Source organism: Protopterus annectens, chromosome 4.part1, assembly GCF_019279795.1.
Source record: "Protopterus annectens isolate FY-2018-M chromosome 4.part1, PAN1.0, whole genome shotgun sequence".
NCBI classification, from domain to species: domain Eukaryota; kingdom Metazoa; phylum Chordata; order Ceratodontiformes; family Protopteridae; genus Protopterus; species Protopterus annectens.
In genome coordinates, this window is record NC_056734.1 from 466,007,999 (window position 1) to 466,027,419 (window position 19,421).

A 19,421-nucleotide genomic window follows, 5' to 3' on the forward strand; every position below is an offset into this window, starting at 1 on the left:
AAATTATGGAAAAATGCATTCACCAGCAACTAGTACAATATCTGTCTCTTCACAACATAATAGCTCCCTGTCAGCATGGCTTTAGACCTCATCACAGCACCACCACTGCCCTTCTTTCTTTTATAGATACTATCAACAAAAATCGCAACAATAATCTTCTCTCTTCTGCTCTTTTCATTGATCTCTCAAAAGCATTCGACATGGTCAATCACTCTCTCTTAACCAACATTCTTGAATCTCTATCACTCGACAACCTAACTATTAAATGGTTCACTTCATATCTTAGCATCAGGCAGCAAGCAGTCATATGGGAAAACCATATCTCTTCTCTTTTGCCTATTTCCATCGGAGTTCCTCAGGGCTCCATTCTTGGTCCCCTTCTTTTCTCTCTCTTCATCAATGATCTTCATTCTGCTATCCCACAAGCAACATGCATTCAATATGCAGACGATTCAACCCTTATCTGTTCTGCTCCTTCCACCACAGAACTGATCTCACTCACCCAAAACGTATTTAATACTGTTGAAACATGGTTCTCAAAACGATTCCTCCTACTTAACGCCAAAAAAACTAAACTTCTCCTTTTCACCCCCACCTCTCGTACCACCACCTTACATTTCTCCATCTCCTCTAACACAAACACTATCATCTCACCTGACTCTACTACAAAACTGCTAGGTATAACTATCGACAACAATCTCTCCTTCAACCAACACATTAACTACACCATCAAATTAGTTAACAGAAAAATAGGATCCCTATATAGAATTAAACCTTTTCTCACCCCAGCAACTAGAACTAAAATAGCCCAATCACATCTCTTATCTTCACTTCTATATGCTTCATCTATTTATACCAATCTTAAAAAAAGCAATCTAGCTAAATTAACAACCTGCTACAATAATATTGCCGCTTTGCCACTGGTAATCCCTTCAGAACCCACCACTGTCTAAACCTAAAACTTCTAGGCTGGCTTGAATTCCAAAACTACTTGCTTATCCCTCAACTCTCGATTGCTCATAATATACTTTATCAACCTGACCACACACCAATACTTTCCCAACTGATAATCCCCTATAACAATCTCAACTCCCTACGCTCATCTCATAAACTAATGGCCAAAGCAATTAAGTCAAACAACTTTGCGGTGACTGTCTTTTCACTAATACTGTAGGTAGGAACTGGAATCTTCTTCCTACTGACATAACTCTGACTACATCTTTGCCTCTTTTCAAACAGAAAATTAAACTATACTTCCAAAACCACTGGTTCTGTTCCTGCAGCACACCTGACTAAATTATTTTATTTATTACTCTCTTACTCCTCTACTCCTTACCTCTCCACTCCAACTTCTGTTTCTGATCCTACCTCTATTAAAACTATAAGTATTATACCTTCTCTGTAAATTTGTTGAACTTGAATAATGGTATCTTTCTTATTTTATAATGAGGAAACTTGTTACTTTACTGTTTGTATACCTCCCTTGCAATGTTTTAATGATGTATTTTCCTGAGAAAATATATTTTGATTTTGAAATGTACTAGTAGATAGTGGAGCTTTTCTCCTCGGGCCTCTGCTGAAAATGGACTTGTTATCCAGCCAGACTAGCCCGGTCAATAAATGTAAAATAAATAAATAAAATAAAATAAAGCATAAAACAGTATGCACACTGACAGATTTGAACAGTGTCTAAGGCAAATGGGGAGAAATATCCAAATAATGGGACACTGGAATGGCTGCATGGGTGGGGGGTGGTTGTGTGGGCGGAGGGGGGGGGCTGTGTGGGCGGGGCTCAGGGTTTGCATCCCCCCTGCAAAAAATCCTGTGGGCTGCCTTGCAGTGTGTATGTGTGTGTGTGTGTCTGTGTGTGTGTGTGTGTGTGTGTGTGTGTGTGTGTGTGTGTGTGTGTGTGTGTGTGTGTGTGTGTGTGTGTGTGTGTGTGTGTGTGTGTGTGTATATCTGTGGGTCCTTATCAGTTGATCGAGCTTTCAGAAACTCAAAATTTTTATGGTTGAGACCATATGATTGAGTTCTTGAAAAACTTTTGAATGAAGATCGAGGGAGAATGAGAATTGGGAAATTTACTCTTTTCCTCACTGCAGTGCAGTGTTGAAGTTGGTATATATAATTTGCAGGGGTTCTTTCCACATGGGGGTGAAGGGGGGCTTGCCCTCCCTGCAAAAACATAAAAAAGGTAGATTTTTCTTGTTTTTTTGTGTTTTTTTTCTGATGTTAGAGTTTTCAGAAACTCGATCATATGGTCTCCACCATATGAATTTTGAGTTTCTGAAAACTCAATCAGCTGACCTAGACCCATATATATATATATATATATATATATATATATATATATATATATATATATATACATATATATATATATATATATATATATATATATTATTTTTTTTATTTATTTGACGTTTGTTAACCAGGAAAGCCCACTGGGCCGATGTGAGCCCTTTTTCAATGGACGCCCAGGGAGAAAAGCTCCAAAGTATATATTTAAATTTACACAAAAAATAAAATAAATAAAGTAACAGTTTAAAATGTTTGTGAGCAGCAGATAATACAAGAGTGATATGGGTATAATACAGTACGTTTAGAATGCAAACAATTGATGGTCAGGAAGTATCACAAAATATAGCATAAGGATATACTACAGTATGTTTAGATACAGACAACTGAAGGTTAGGCAGGAGGTAACACAAACAATAACAGTACTTAAGTGGAAGATTCCAAGAGGAAATGTACATATACACCCCCTTTGTCATTTATGAAGATACTGAATAGCAGTGGGCCCAGGATAGATCCTTGGGGGATGCCAGTCTGATTGTTAAGGTAAGGTGAGATGGCATTATTCCATTTCGTGGCTTGTTGTCTATCACAGAGATAACTGGAAAACCAATTCTGAGAGGAGGAAGAGAGATAGAGGTGCATGAGCTTAGAAAGAAGAAGAGTGTGGGATATTGTATCAAATGCCTTAGAAAGGTCTAGGAGAAGAGCAGGGACAATATTACCAGAATTGTGGGGGTGGTTGATGCTTTTAAGAAAGGATAGGAGGGCGGTGGTGATACTGTGGCCAGGTCTAAATCCATGGTGTGTTGGGGTAAGTAGGTAGTTGTCTAGGAGGTATGGTAAGAGTTGAAAGTGAATACATTTTTCAAAGATGGGGAGAGGCTGGAGATGGGGCAGAAGTTAGAGATGTCAGTGTTGTTGCCTCCTTTATGTAAGGGAATGATGTAGGCTTTTTTCCAGACAAGGGGTACATAGGCTTCTTGGATAGACCTGTTGATTAATATGCATATAGGGAGTGCAATGCCATCAGCAGCTAGTCTGAGGTAGTTAGTTGGAAGGTTGTCAGGGGCATTTGAACAGGGTTTTAGTTTTTGGAGAAGTTTTTTATAGTGGATAGCGGGATGGGTTTGAAGGAGAAGAGAGAGGGGTGGGAAGAGAGAGTGTTAGGGGAGGGGGGTTATGGGAAATAGGAGTTGATGGAATACTAGAGCTGTGTGGGAAGGATGTAGTGAGCTTAGTAATAGAGTCTATGAAGAAGGTGTTGAATATGGAGGCAGTGCCATGGTCTGAGGAGTAGGGGTCAGGGCAGGGATTAGTTTTTTTGGCCAGGAGTTAGGCGGTTGGTGATACTATTCCATAACTTTTTTAGATAGAATTTATGGTTGGTTTGGAGTTGAGAGTAGTAGAATTTGCAGTCAGATGCAATTATTTTTTTACTTTATTGCGGAGTTGTTTGTATTCAGTGAGTGTGTGGGGTATTAAGTTTTTGGTGGCGTTTCCAAGCTTTGTCACAAGTATGCATGACAGCTAGGGTGCCTTTGGAAAGCCATGGGCCAGCGGTAGATTTTACTCTTTTAGTTCCAGGAGGGGCACAGGAGTTTAGAAGGTTGATAAATATAGTGTTAAAGTGAGTGACTGCATCATCAAGAGGAAGAGTTTTCAGAAGGTTCCACCTTATTAGTTTTAGGTTTATCTGAAAAGGATTTTGCGTTGAAATCTTTGAGATTATGGGTTCAGAAATAGTTATGTTATGTTGTAAGTATATAGATGAGGGGGTGCGACGAATGAAGGCAGGCAAGTGGTCACTGAGAGAATCACGCAAAGTCCAACATTCTGAGATATTTTTAGCGTGGGAAACTAATATCCAGTCTAGGATGTTTCCTGAAGAGTTGTTTTTGTTAGGTCTAGTAGGAGTATTAACTAGTTGGGATATATATATATATATATATATATATATATATATATATATATATATATATATATAAATAAAATGACATGCAAAATATATCTCAAATGAATTTATGACATGAAAAAAACTTGTGTGTGCATTCTTTAGTGAAGATATACAAAATTAATTATTGTGTGGATATAATGACTCTTAAAATTGTTTTATTTTAGTGTATCTTAACTGGCACATGGATGAATGACTACCACTGCAATGTCACAATTGGGAAAGTTGATGCAGATAGCATCTTTCGAGGAAACTTTTATATTCCAGTACCAGGAAGCAGAGGAGTAGAAAGTAAAGGATATCCTCTAATTGGTATTCAGAATCTCGGTGCTTCTCCAACCTTTGCATTTGTGGTCAACGTGGCACCTACAAGTATGTGAAGTCTCATTATTATTCATCACCCATGGCTTATATTACAAAAAATGGTATTGACAATTGAAAAAAATGATTCACTGCCTTGTCATTATGCAGTAATGAAAAACAAGTTTTATATATTCTTATATTGTCAAAGAAAAAACAACTTCAAAAAGATCAACACACGGCAGGTTCAGGTTAATACACTTTAATCTTGCAGCAAGGAGACAAAAACGTGCTAATACAGAGTTTGTCTAACTAGAATCAGGAAGTGAAGCTATTCTTATACATTTCTTACAAGAGATTGCCTACTAAGCTGATGTAATAAATCACAAGTTCTTTCAATATTATTTCATAGCAGCTGTTTGTCCATGATTTTCTGCTGGCACATCAAGTTTACAAAAAAAACTTCCTAAGAAAAACAAAGTGGCCTTGATGACCACTGGTCAGATACAACTTCTCACTATGCAGTGTTGCCATTCAAGGTACTATGGCTAATTTGAGCACAAAGCAAGTACAGATTATAGTTCATTTCATCAAGCAGTCTTTGTTCATCTGTATCTGTCTTTTCTGCAGATGTGCATGTTCTCATAACACGAACAGAGCTGATTGTTCAAGTTCAGTAACATTATAGAAAACAGTATTGTTCTATTCATTATTTTCCTGACCTAGCAGATAATCACCTGCTTCTCAGTAAATTTCCAAAAGGCATAAACATGAATTTTGCTGTGCTAGCAAATACTAGGTCAGAGAGCATCTTGCAATTTCAGAAAGCATACTGCAGTTTGAAAAGCATCTTGTAATTTCATACAGAATTAAGCTATACATAAAATAGAATGAAATGTGGTAACCCTTTTAGCTTCTAATAAGCACTAAACATATACATTAATACATATTTTTCTAACATTTCCCCCGTTAATACTTTTTATTCTATTTTAAAAAAGCATAAACAGTTGCTTCTTCTCCTAACCTCTTTCTGTTCAGAATTTGCAGTTAAGAGAGTCATTTAGTTTAAACTTATGAAAGTGTTTCATTTTTCAACAGTTCTTCAATTTCAGTACTTTGATACAAAGTCTCAGAAACTGACATGTCTATAAAATCTTTGATTAATCTTTTCATGCATGGAATACTGCAACAAACACACACTCCTAATAGGAGTAATCCCACACAAATGGCAATCAGGATGTTCATTAGGATGCTATCCCAACCCCCCAAACAAATTCTGGAAAAAATCCATCAGTGGGTTTGGGCCTGGTTTGGTCATGGCCGACACTTGCTGAATCACCTCAAGATGGTCATTTATCTCATGCTGGTTGTCAGGAATATACGAACAGCACTCCTCTTTTATTAAAGCGCATGTACCACCTTTCACCGCTAGGGTGAAGTCGAGAGCCATGCGGTTTTGAAGAACCACAGTTCTCATAGCATTCAGTTGATCAGTCACTAATTCGAGAGCAGAAAAAGTTGCATTGCTCATTACTTTGAGAAGTTTAGACAGTTTTCTCAGCTCCCAAATCGATTTCACTGTACCATATGCAGGGCTATACCTGCCCACGATATAATAGTGTCACTCAAGTCCATATGTGTCAGTTTATCTTTGTTTTTCACGGAGTTATGGTTTCTCCAGCCTGCTTTGATTCGTCCCATTGGATTCTCAGGTCTCTTGATTGGATTTCCAGGTTTCTTGGTGACCTCTCTGACATTTCAAATTCTTCCCTGAGGCAAAACTGCAGTGTGTCGTATGGCTGGAACCAGGTAACCCAAAAAACAACTGCCGGACTAATTCTCAGGTAACCATTTGTATGCCTTTTTCTCACACATAAAATAACAATTCTCTACTTTAGTATTAATATATACTTGCCCTGCATGAAACATTTTCTTATCAATGATAGATAGTTGTTTAAAAAGAACAGGATTACATTGTACTTCAACCGTTTTGTGCATTAATTCAAAATATGAATCATAGTATGTATCACAAATATAACCTGCATTATTAGCTTTGATATAACATTTGTAAGGAACAGTCACATTACAATTGCTCCAACCCACCAGAACAGTATCATTTTTGTAAAAACATACAATTTCCTTTTGTGTAACAGGCAAGTACAATGCTATTTTGTCTTGTAATTTCACAGTTGTAGTATCAAAAATCAAATTTTCCCAGGTCTCATTGACCCCTAGAGGGACAGCAGTCATTAACAATCCCCCATATGCTGTTGGTGTAGCTGTGCAAATCCAGCAATTCGAAAGATTAAAAGTTTCAGCATACACATATTTAATTGCTTGGTAAGTGTTAAAGTTTGGATGCCAGTCTATGAGTAATGCATCTCGTTTATTCAGTTCAGCTTGTGTGGCTGGAAAAAGGAAAGACCACAACAAAAAGATCAATGTTATCAGAATAGTTAACAGAATTATCATGCAATACTTCTGAGGTTGTTCTGTATTTCTATTTGCTCCGTATCTGGTCATTTTGTTCTTGTGTAACAATAACAAGTTTTTTGTCCAGTTCAAAGTTTTTAACCAATTTACAGTGTGTCAGATGAATCCAGGACGCTTGCTCTGCGATCTTGACTGCAGTGGGTGGTGACAGTAGCACTTGGTATGGCCCTTCCCACTTCGGTGATGTCCAATTCTTCCTCTTGATGACTTTCACCCAGACCCACGTGCCTGGGACTACTGCTGCTTTTGATGGTCTGGTTTGTTCTTTATCTGAAACAGAATTTAACTGCAAAAGTTGTTTGTTACTTAAAAGTCATCTCATATATTCTGCAAGTGAACTGTCAGTCTCCTGGTCTGCAGGTATTAGAGGTTTCCATTGAAGTATATAGTATGCCCTCCCAAATAATTTTTCAAAAGGAGTTAACCCCTTTGCATTTGGAACAGTTCTCATGCTCAACAATCCCCGAGGCAGGCAGTGCACCCAGTTCTTTTGTGTCTCATTAATTAATTTCCTAAGTTTGTTTTTCAAAACCTCATTATGCCTCTCTACTAGTCCTGTGGATTGTGGGTGGTATGCACAATGGTTCTTTAAGGAAATTCCAAAATATCGGCTCAACTGTTGTATAGTTTGATTTACAAAGTGTGTGCCATTGTCACTGTAGATCTTTTCTGGTATGCCAAATCTAGGAATAATTTCTTTAACAAGGACTTTTGCAACAGTAGCTGCATCTGGATTTTTGGTCGGAAAAGCTTCCACCCATTTGGAAAACATATCTATAATGACAAGACAATACTTCTTATTTTCGCATTTGTTCAGTTCTATGAAATCCATACAGATAGTATGGAATGGGTACGGTGGTGTTGGGAAACTCCCTTGCTTAGGCTTCAATGCCCCTTGTGCATGATGCTTGTTACAAACATGGCATGCTGCACAAAAATTTTTTGTGCAGTTTGTAAATCCATATGCTGTGAACACTCGGTTCACTAACTGTACCATCCCCCCTGTTGAGACATGGCACTGCCCATGGCTCAACAAAGCTGCATATCTAAACAAATTAGACGGCAAAATCGGTTTTCCTTCTTTGGAGATGTACAGCCCTTTCTCAAGAATTGCTCCTCGTTTTATCCATTTCTGTTTTTTTACTTTCGTAGTAAGTGTCTGCATTGTTTTCAACATTTCTAAATCTAAAATCTCAGAAGGTTGTAATTCCTCACTCAAAAGAAATACTTCTGAAGCTGAAGCTGCCTGCTTTGCAGCTGCATCAGCTCTCGCATTACCTTTTGAAATCCTATCCTATTGCTTGGTATGAGCTACACATTTACAAATAGCTACTTTCTGAGGTAACTGAATATATTCTAACAAATCTAAAATAAACTGCGCATGATTAATCGGTTTACCAGTAGATGTTATCATTCCTCTATTTTTCCACTGTTGTGCAAAAACATGTACAGTAGAAAAAGCGTACTGGCTGTCAGTAAAAATGTTCACACATTTACCCTTTGCCAAGGTACATGCCTTTGTCAAGGCAATCAATTCTGCTGCTTGTGCAGATAAGTTGTGTGGTAAAGACTTTGATTCTAAAATCTCAGTATCAGAAACTACTGAATACCCCACTAGGTTCCATCCACATAATATGTCACCTCGGCATCATCCAAGGGAGCATCCATTAGATCTTTTCTAGGCAGTGTCTAGGCAGTGTCTTTTGCTCAATCTCCTGCAGGCAGCTGTGTGGTGTGCCATCCGCAGGGGTCAGGAGCAAGGTAGATGGATTTAAAGTTGTACATCATTCAATTGTCATATGAGGTTGGCTCAAGAGTATAGTCATACAGGAAAGATGTCTAGCAGGAGAAAGATATGCTACTTTTTCTTGCAGTAAAATAATCGTGACTGCATGAGGCACTCTCAATGTGAGAGGGTGGAACAACACTACTGAGGCCGAAGCCTGTACTGCCATTGCAGCTGCAACTACTGCTTGTACACGGTGGGGCAGGGATTGCACCACTGGGTCCATCTGTGATGAATAGTAAGCTATGGGGCATTGCTTATCCCCATGTTGCTGTGTTAACACTGATGTCATATAACCTTGCTTACAATCTACAGTTTGGAAAAAACATTTATGATAGTTTGGTAATCCTAAAACTAATGAGGATGCTATCAATTGTTTTAGTTTGCAGAAAGCTGATTCTGCTTCTGGTGTCCATTGTAATAAATCTTGTGCTGCCATAGGCTTCTAGTATATGAAGTTGGTCAGTGGAGCAGATTCCAAGGCATAGTTTGGAATCCAACTCCGACAGAAATTAGTCGTACCCAGGAAAGACATCATTTTCTTCTTGGTAGTCGGTTTGGGTGCTTGTAAAATTGCTATTTTCCTATCTTTATCTAATGTTCTGCCTTCTTTGGATATTACATATCCCAGGTATTTAACCTGCTTTCTCCAAAGCTGCAATTTGTTTTTGTTTACTTTATGTCCTTGAGTGGCTAGAAATTATAGTAATGCTATGGTATCTTCTCTGCATTCTTGCTGGGTGGGGGCTGCCAGCAGGATGTCGTCTACATAAAGTAAAATCTGACTGCCTCTTGGTGGGCAAAATCCCACCAAGTTGCTTGCCATCGCTTGTGCGAATATTGTTGGACTTTCACAATACCCCTGTGGTAGTCGCGTGTATGCATACCTTTTCCCCTGAAATGTGAATGCAAACCAATGTTGGCTGTCAGGGTGTATTGGTATCGAAAAGAATGCATTGCTAATATCTACCACAGAAAAATACTTCTGTTGAGGCTTCAAATCATTCAATAGGGTGTGCGGATCTGGCACCGTAGGTGCTCTAGGTATTACTGCGTCGTTTACGGCTTGTAAATCTTGGACCATACGCCATTCTCCATTTGCTTTCCTGACAGGAAATAAGGGTGTGTTACATGGTGAATCGGGAGATTCTACCAGTACTCCTTCCTTAAGTAAAGCTGCTATTATAGGTTTGATTCTTACTTCTGCATCTTTCCTTAAGGGATACTGTCTCTTTTGTGGTCTAAATGCTGATTTTGGCGTGATAGTAACTGGTCCTGCTGTACGAATTAGTCCTACATCTGATTTCTCTGTTGACCAGAGAGTTTCTGGTATGCTCTGTAAAGCATTTTCTTCCTCTTCTAGTAAGAGTGCTAATCAGCTGTCCTCGCTAGACTGCAAGTGTACAGCTGGGCGTGTCTGTGTTACCCAATTTAACTTCTGCTTCTGTACTCCCTGTTCTGACAATTCTAACTCTGTCTGTTTTTCCCACTTTGTGACTTTTTCTCCTAGGTCTGCCCATTTTACATTCTTGTCCTTAGTTAAACTAACATGTGGTAATCGATTAGATTTATAGAGTGCAAATAATTCCTGGGGCAGTGAACAGCTAACTACACTGCTCCCTTCTGTGTCCCAGTACATATTACATAATACTAATCTGTTTGCATGGTTTTTAAACAGTTCTTGCTCATATTCCTTATCAGGTCCTGGTGTGCTACAATAATACAGAGTAGAGTGCAACAAATGCTGTTTATCAGTGTCAAGGGAGGGGGACTTACTGATGGCTATGTTCATCAGTTCTTCGGTTACTGCCCTTGCACCAGTCGTGACCAAGTCCTGGCTGTACCAATAAAATGTTTCACCCTCCGGTCGCACCACAAAAGTATCCATTTGTCACTGTGCTTCCATACCCTGCATAGTCGTAACTACTGCTATGCCAAATATCTGCATAAGATCTCTGCCCAAAAGGTTTACTGGGCATTTTGCAGAAACAACAATTTTGCTTTTCTGGGTCATCCCTGAAACAGGGTCAGTTATTGCTATGTTATGGGAGAGTGGTTCCCGATACAGCTGTCCATTAGCTGCTTTCACTAATATGCAATCAAGTGATTCTAAATTTTCTGGTAGTTTGGAAGGATGTATCAGGGTCTGTGAAGCCCCTAAGTCACACAGGAATTTAACTTCCCTCCCTTCTACCAGAAGTGTAACTTCCGGTTTCGTGTCTGCTAAATAGAGCTCTAGGCTCAATAATACTAAGTCTAAAATTTCACTTTCTTCACCATCTGCGATTTCTTGCACTTCCTCTATTTCTTCTATCACATCCTCTACTCCTTCTATCACATTTGCATTTGTCTTTTCTCGGTTACTCCATTCTAGTGATTCTTGACTATCATATAGTCAGTCCTCACCCTCCTTATCTTCCACGGCTATTTTCTTGTTTTGCTTGCAATCCCTTGCTAAATGTCCCTTTTTTCCGCTCTTAAAACATTCACCCCTTTTCTTTCTCTCTTCAAACTCCTCTGAACGTTTATCAGATTGTTTGTTTCCCTGGGCATTTTTCTTGCCCTTTTTCCCGGACTGTACTACATAAACCTCTGCTCCATCTTCTGCAGAAAATATTTGGGCTTTCTTTTTCTTTTTACTGTTAAAATGCCTTTCGGCATGTCTAGCATATTCAAATAGTGACTGTAATCTACTTGTACGATGGTCTACCATGTGCTTTGTAATAAAGCTGCTTATAGGCAAAATACTGCCTTTCAAAAATGCATTCTTTAGCTGCTTCTCATACGAGGAATCATGTGTTTGGTCTTCAGGTACCTGCATCCCACAATGGTTATTAAAACATTCTAATACTCTAGCATAATATCTGTCAACAGTTTCACCTTCTTGTTGGATGCATTGATTAATGCAAGTCCAGCCTGCCCTAGGCTTCCATTTCTCAGAGATTCGGTCTGTTAGACCTTTCACTCTGTTATCCAGTTCTGCTTTGCTATGTGGGAGTGGCTTGTGTTCTGCGTCACGAGGATTCCAGTTGCCACTGATCATGTACCAATCTGGACCTACGATTTGTCTAACTACTTTTTCTACTTCTTCTCCATTTAAATGATAACTTAACCTCATGCCCTGTAAGTCTTCTAAGAATTTTCTAAAATTAACTTTTGGATGGGGAATTCACTCTGTGGCTTTCCGGATGTCTTCCGGTGTCCACAGTCTATATACTAGGAGAGTCAGGTCCTGCCCTGCCTGTCCTGCCTGAGAATTTCGTACTTCTATGAGTGTATATATCTCTTCTTCACTCATAGCTCGTGAATTTTTGTTTATTTGATATAACTCAGTATCCCCTCTTAAGTTACGTGTTCGAGACCTAGTCTCGATGGGATCTCTGACATACGGTCTTGGCTTCGCGGAGACAGCCAGGTATAGCGGAGGTAGACCAGCTTGTCCACTCACTTCATATTCTGGTGCGGGAAGCGGAGGGGGCGGAGGGGCTGATGCTATTACCAAATTATTGTCTTCTTTATCTAAAAACATAGCTTTTGAATTATTACTTTTTTGTTCCCTACGGTTTGCTACCTCAATCCACCTGTGTGCCTGAGGAATGCCTAATTGACGTTGCTTTTTTACCTGACCTTTTGCATCAGTTTTAAGCTGTTTGACAAGTTTAATAAGCGAGGATTTTTCTAATTTGCCATTAAATTCATATTTATTAACCCATTTTGTATAGTACCTAACATTGTCGGCACGCTGTAATTGCATATATTTTGCATCTTCGGTTAACGGTGGATCTTGAGAACTTTTTGTGCACTTATTACCCATATTGTTCTGACTGTTAAAAATGTTACATAACCCTTCTTATTTTCACGTGGTACCACGATTTTTCTTTTTCACAGTTTATCTAGAATAACTGTCTTACCTATTCTGTTTCCCTGATCTATGACAAGACTGCAATCTTTCTGTCCCTGACTTGTACAAAACAAATCTCCTGACAGATGATTCAAATCAAGTCCCTGATCTAAAACAGAAAAAAGGTAAATCTCACCTTACCTCAGCCTCCGTGCTTGATCACCAGGTTCGATGGAAAACCGTTAACTCGTCCTCCAGTCACAGATCAGAAAAGTGGTTGGCTTCTTTTGAATGACAATTCAGTCGGAGATCTTTCAGAGCAGAAGAACCAATGTGTTCTCTTCCCCGTATGGTTTCATGCCACCTGACCCATCTGACCTGAGGCAAAGTGAGAGTTTCCATTCCGAAGGACCAATCTGTCAAAGGAAAAACAAATTCAAAAAGATCAACACATGGCAGGTTCAGGTTAAGGCACTTTAATCTTGCAGCAAGGAGACAAAAACATGCTAATACAGAGTTTGTCTAACTAGAACCAGGAAGTGAAGCTATTCTTATGCATTTCTTACAAGACATTGCCTACTAAGCTGACGTAATAAATCACAAGTTCTTTCAATATTATTTCATAGCAGCTGTTTGTCCATGATTTTCTGCTGGCACATCAAGTTTACAAAAAAAACTTCCTAAGAAAAACAACGTGGCCTTGATGACCACCGGTCAGATACAACTTCTCACTATGCAATGTTGCCATTCAAGGTACTATGGCTAATTCGAGCACAAAGCAAGTACAGATTATAGTTCATTTCTTCAAGCAGTCTTTGTTCATCTGTATCTGTCTTTTCTGCAGCTGTGCATGTTCTCATAACACAAACAGAGCTGATTGTTCAAGTTCAGTAACATTATAGAAAACAGTATTGTTCTATTCATTATTTTCCTGACCTAGCAGATAATCACCTGCTTCTCAGTAAATTTCCAAAAGGCATAAACATAAAGTTTGCTGTGCTAGCAAATACTAGGTCAGAGAGCATCTTGCAATTTCAGAAAGCATACTGCAGTTTGAAAAGCATATTGTAATTTCATATAGAATTAAGCTATACATAAAATAGAATGAAATGTGTTAACCCTTTTAGCTTCTAATAAGCACTAAACATATACATTAATACATATTTTCTAACATTTATAATCTTATATTCTTATATATATCTTATATGTAAAAACTGATTGTGACAACATAGCTAACTTATTAAGGATAACGGATTAAACTTTATAAACTAACCTTGCATTATTTAGTCAGTTCACTCATGTTTTTTCTAGAGTACTTTAAACTACAAATTAGGAGCAGCAAAATGAGTAACCAGTGATGCAAATGCACCTACATATTCAGTGAAAGAGATGCACAGTAAGAGTATACTGTTAAATTACTTGTAACAATAACTATACACACCAAACTATTGGTTGTATTTCTTTCATCTTTGTTGTTTTTTTTTTTTTGCTTTATTTCTTTGTAGGTTTACTTAATTTATGTGGCTGTTATGTAACCTTTATTGATTGTGCAACATATTCTCGAGGAAAATCTGTTAGGACAAAAAGCGATCACAAAAAAGTAATTGCAGCACAGATTATAAAAAACAGACCAAAGAAAGTAACATACCTGATTGCAACTTGTTTTGCAAATTTTTATGAGGGGAAAGCATCCATTTACCCCCCTAACAACCCCTGGTGCTTACATATACAAACTGAGATTGCACAATAGTGGGCAAAGGCAAATTCCTTAACCCAATGTGACCTCACGCAACTGAATACCAGCATTATGCAGTCAACTGAATATTTGGTCAGTAATGCTGCATCTCAGTCCATTCAATGAACTGAGCATTTGAGAACATGTCAAGCTCTTCCTTCAGCCATACCACTGTAAGTAACATTTTGTCAAGTCACTTCTGCCTCCAAGGATGCCTCACTTTCAATATCTCATATGTACCTTTATCCCAAAAGTCAACCACACTTTAAGCAATCGTGTATGTTCACATTTCCTTCAGCTTAAGTGCATGAGTAAACATTGCAGTAACAAATTTCTGGCCCATAACATCAATAAATTATATTTATTGGTTTTAAGAACAATCAAACTCTTTTGATCAGTGGTGGTTGGTTCAATAAATTAATTTTTATTGTAGCAAAAACATTGATGTCCACATGTAGCCTTATGTGGGAGAGCTTCACTCTTATGCCGTTACTTAATGCACTAACTTCAGTTACACACAGCTGCAGAGAAAGCTGAAAAAAATGATAGGCATGAAAAGCTGTTCCTTCTTTCTCTCTAAAGCATCACCTGTAATCCAAATAATCAAACTGTGCCAATACTTCCAAAAGTAAAAATCAGACAGAGATTTCTACCAGTCCATTTCCAGCCTTCAGAAGCAATGGGGAAAATACTTTTTCACAAACAACAAAGTGGTTCAGTACAAGAATCCAGTATACAACAATTATACTCAGCATAAATGCACTTCACCATTTGCTATGTAATACTAAACAGCAAATCACACTAACTGAGCCTCAAGTCAGAGGAACAATTGTATAATCCAACAGGAACAAAGTTAATACAATTCCTCCACACGACTCAGCAGCTTAAAAATAATTGCTCTATTAGTAAAGTGGTCTGAACGCTTCCTCAGACTTTAATAAAATCACTTTAAACAACTACTACTAATATAGAGGGTAGTCATTAAAGACAACCTACAGAATGTCTAGCTTAATTACGACATCATCATTCTATGAACCCCCCTCCCATCAAGTTAACAATGCTGCAACTAGAAACTGAAGACGACTGAACGCCAAAGTCATCATGTTCGATGTCATAACATTCAAAACAGGAAAACACTCAACTGACTTGCAAAAACTATATGTATCATTTACAGTTTATGCTAAAAATGCACTCATACATAAATAACTATGCCCACTTATAACAAAACATGAAATTCTAAAATGAATAGTAACTACTCCAAACCATACATACTGTATAAAACATATACAAGATAATATCTCGAATTCTTATTTATTCTAAGGCCTCCAACTCAGAGAACACTGTCGCCTATACAAAAGTGTTTGTGGAAACCCTGTACAATCATGTAAATAACTGCAAAGAAACAACAGTACCAAACTGAAATAAACTTACAACAAACTCCAAAAAAAGACCTCTTGTTGGACCCCCGGTATAAACAGGTTGTGCAACAAGAATCGTCCAAAAATAGAAAGGACTATGGCCAACAGACAAAAAACTCCCTGATAATTGTCAACAAATGACTCATGGGACTAATCAAGTCCACTAAAGCCAACTTCAAGGCAAAAATAGCCTCCTAAGCTAAGGATAACCATAAGGATTTTTTAGTTACATACACAGCCTTAAGGGGAACACCCAACAGTGTGCTGAAGTAATAGTAAATGGCACTCCCAATACCAATCCAGAGAATATAGCAAATTTGCTGGCCAATAAACTTTGCTCCAGTTTCATTTTACTATCAACCGGTTACCTCCTAGGAAATACCATCTACCACTTTCCCTACCATTTTCCCCCAACTATTCCTGAAGAACAGATCTTCAGCTTACTCTCCAAAGCTAAGAACACTGCATCAATGGGTCTTAATAATATCCTAGGATGCCACATAAAAGGCTTGAATTATAACCTATCAGATCCACTAGAACCTCTATTCAACCACAGCCTGCAGCAAAAGCTTCATCCCTGGGGAATGGAGGACTGCAATAGTCATCCCTCTACACAAAGAAGGACCATCAGCAGAAGCAGGGAAATACAAACCCACAAATTTGACTAGTCCTATATGCAAGGCCATTGAAAGAATTATCATAGACCTGATAAACAAGACATAGGAAATCTTCAAATACTACCCTCATCTCAGTTTACATTCATCAAGGGCAGGTCATACCAACTAAACCCAATGGACTTCTTTGAGTAGGTCACTAGAACCATGGACAAAGGCAAAACAGTGCATGCTGCCTACTTCAACATGGCAAAGGCACTTGACACAATACCTCTCTAGGGTATTATAGACAAACTCACAAATTTAGGCATGGATCCCTATGTCACCCAATGGATAGCCAAATGGCTCTTGACTAGGACACATGAAGTTAGGGTGGGGTAATCCACCATCACCAAGAACCCTGTTACTAGTAGTATCCCACAGGGCTCAGTACTCGGACCGCTCCTTTCAAAACATACTTCTCTAATGTCAAGGCAAACATAGAGGGCCTTTGGCTGACCAAATTTGCTAATGACTGCAAACTGGCTCAATCACTGAATTCCTTGGAGATATAGATATCCTTCAGGAAGGTTGGACACAGACAGATATCTGGTGTCAGAGTCAAGGCCTAAAACTCAACGCAAAAAATGTCTAACTAAACATTTTGAGAAGATGACCACCCCTGTAAATTACAGCATTGATAACACTCTCCCAAGAGTAGACCCAGTGGTAGGGGACCTGGTAACTCAGGTTAACAGGAACCTGAACTTTTATCACCATGTGTCCATGGTGGTGAGAAAATCCTTCTACGGGGCACAACTGATAAGTAAGGGCATGGCGTGCAGATCTAAGGTGATCATAATCTCACTATACTCAGCTGTCATTTGACCAATAATCAAGTACAATGCACCCTTCATCATGTACCTAACCAGGCAACTGCAACAGCTGCAGTGGCCCCAGAGGTTCCTAACTAGAATAATACAGGGTGCAAACAACATGTCCTATGAGGACCACCTCAAAGTTCTGTCCCTGTACCTGGTCTCCTACAGACAACTGAGGGGCGATCTATGCCTAACCTACAAGGCATTCTTCAAACCAGCCCTGATAGATCTACTACATATTTGCAAATCAAACAGCACTAGAATTACCCACTCTAAAGATCTAAGCCTCGTCTGTGACATAAACAAAACATGTTGGAGGAACAGTTATGTGTCTCAGAGATTATCCTTTCTCTGGAAAAGACTCCCCATTCATGGGAAGCAGAGCTCTTCCCTAAACATATTCAGATGCAAGTTGGACCAATTAGTGGGAAATCATAAATTCACCCCTTGCTTTGCTGCTTGTGTCCCCTCTGGTCAAGGGCAGATTGTAGATGCCCTAAGGCACTGGCATATGTCAAAGCCATTTTAGTCTATGTGGAATTTGGGAAAACTGAGGCATGAATGGCTAGACTTAAAAAGGCTCTAGAGCCATTAGCCTAGTCATCTCTTATGAGCCTATGATCCTATGACTTAGATATGTGAAGCCACATCTATCCCAAAAATAAATACAAAATATTTCAATCTAAAGGGCAGTGATTTCCCCACCTCTTGTAACACTAACATGGAAACATCTGCAAAGAGTAGGAACGAACAGTTAAGTGTTGTCCTTTCCTTTCTTTAAGAAAATCCTGCACCCTTTTCAGGCAGCATCTCTTTCACTAGAATGAAAAGAATCCGAAACAGATTTCACCCTGTCTTGCTTCTGTAGCCATATAATCTATGTGCAGCTGTCCTCAACACTGCATTTTGATATAAAGCCCTTAAAATGTTATATTTACTTATATAACATTTTTATATGTGAACATTTTTATATGTATCAATTTTTAATATTTATAAATTTACAAGTATTTCATTTCATATATAGGACGCAGCATTTATTTATTTATAGCAACTTTTATACAGAAGAAGAACTGTGATTATTTTTTAAATCTGCAATTTGTGTTAATGAGTGTTTGGCAACTATTGCATGGTGTACAATTGATAGGTGGAAATTTCTGATATATAAAGGCAACGATTTTATGTAGAATATTATCTGAAAAAGTTTTGAAATGAAAACACAGTGATTCAGTTAAAGCATTAAGTTTTTTTGCTGGCCTTTTAATAAATTGCTTATTTTGCACTGGACACAATGCTTCACAAAGTGCTTGTATATTTTACTGGTTTCCCTTTTGGGGTTGCACTTGTTTTTGTGTTTCTTACTAACTTAGTTACGTTTTATTTTATGACCTGGGAGGGGCAACAGTTATATAAAAATGTTAAGATGCTATATTCCATGTTGTATAATTTGTTGATTCTACTGTCCCACCTGATTGGATGTTTGGTATGCTATATTTTTCACTTATGTCAGAAGGGGACAGTTTTCTCTATGAAGTGATTTAATAGGACAAAATATTTCTTGATTAGGAATGGGGTGTCAATTTTCATGGCTTTGGGATGAATCAGACCATGTATATTTTTTAAAGATTGATAAAATCTAATAGGTTAATTTTGCTGAAGTCCTTGATCGTAGTTGGATTAAGGAAGTTAGTCTTGAGGAAGAAGGTGATAGCAAAATTGTCTGATATACTTGTGGAAAGAAATATTCATAGCACTGAGCAGAGGACAGTGGTATAAGTTAAGATAGGGGCCTAGAGGTTTGGGCCTGTAGTAAGGAGGATAACTTCCTCACTTAAAACTATTAATTCTCCTTGTCCAGGACCCTCCTCCCTTATAATAAAAGTATTAATGCTCATTGTACAGGGGCCCCTGCTTTTTAAATGCCATCTGAATTGATAAGGGAGGAGAACCTTGGACAATTAGGATTAACACGTTTATTATAATGGAGTGAGACCCTTAGAAATCAGTATTAAAACTTTTGTTGTAAAGAAAGGGTGGGAGGATGGCATAATGGTTAAGGTGTTTACCTTACAGATGGAAGGTGCAGGGTTTGATTCTCACATGGGGTAATTGGCTAGGCTTGAAATGG

General features: G+C 38.4%; 1 protein-coding gene across 1 annotated transcript in view; it reads left to right on the top strand.

Moving 5' to 3' along the window:
• Nucleotides 1-4,082: 4,082 nt before the first annotated feature.
• The window catches only part of LOC122801226 (avidin-like), a 37,277-nt gene continuing 21,938 nt past the window's right edge, over nucleotides 4,083-19,421 (top strand). Inside the window, exons 1-2 of the mRNA XM_044070779.1 lie at nucleotides 4,083-4,205; nucleotides 4,417-4,621. Coding sequence (XP_043926714.1) covers nucleotides 4,083-4,205; nucleotides 4,417-4,621 — 328 coding nt within the window. The remainder of the gene's footprint in view (nucleotides 4,206-4,416; nucleotides 4,622-19,421) is intronic.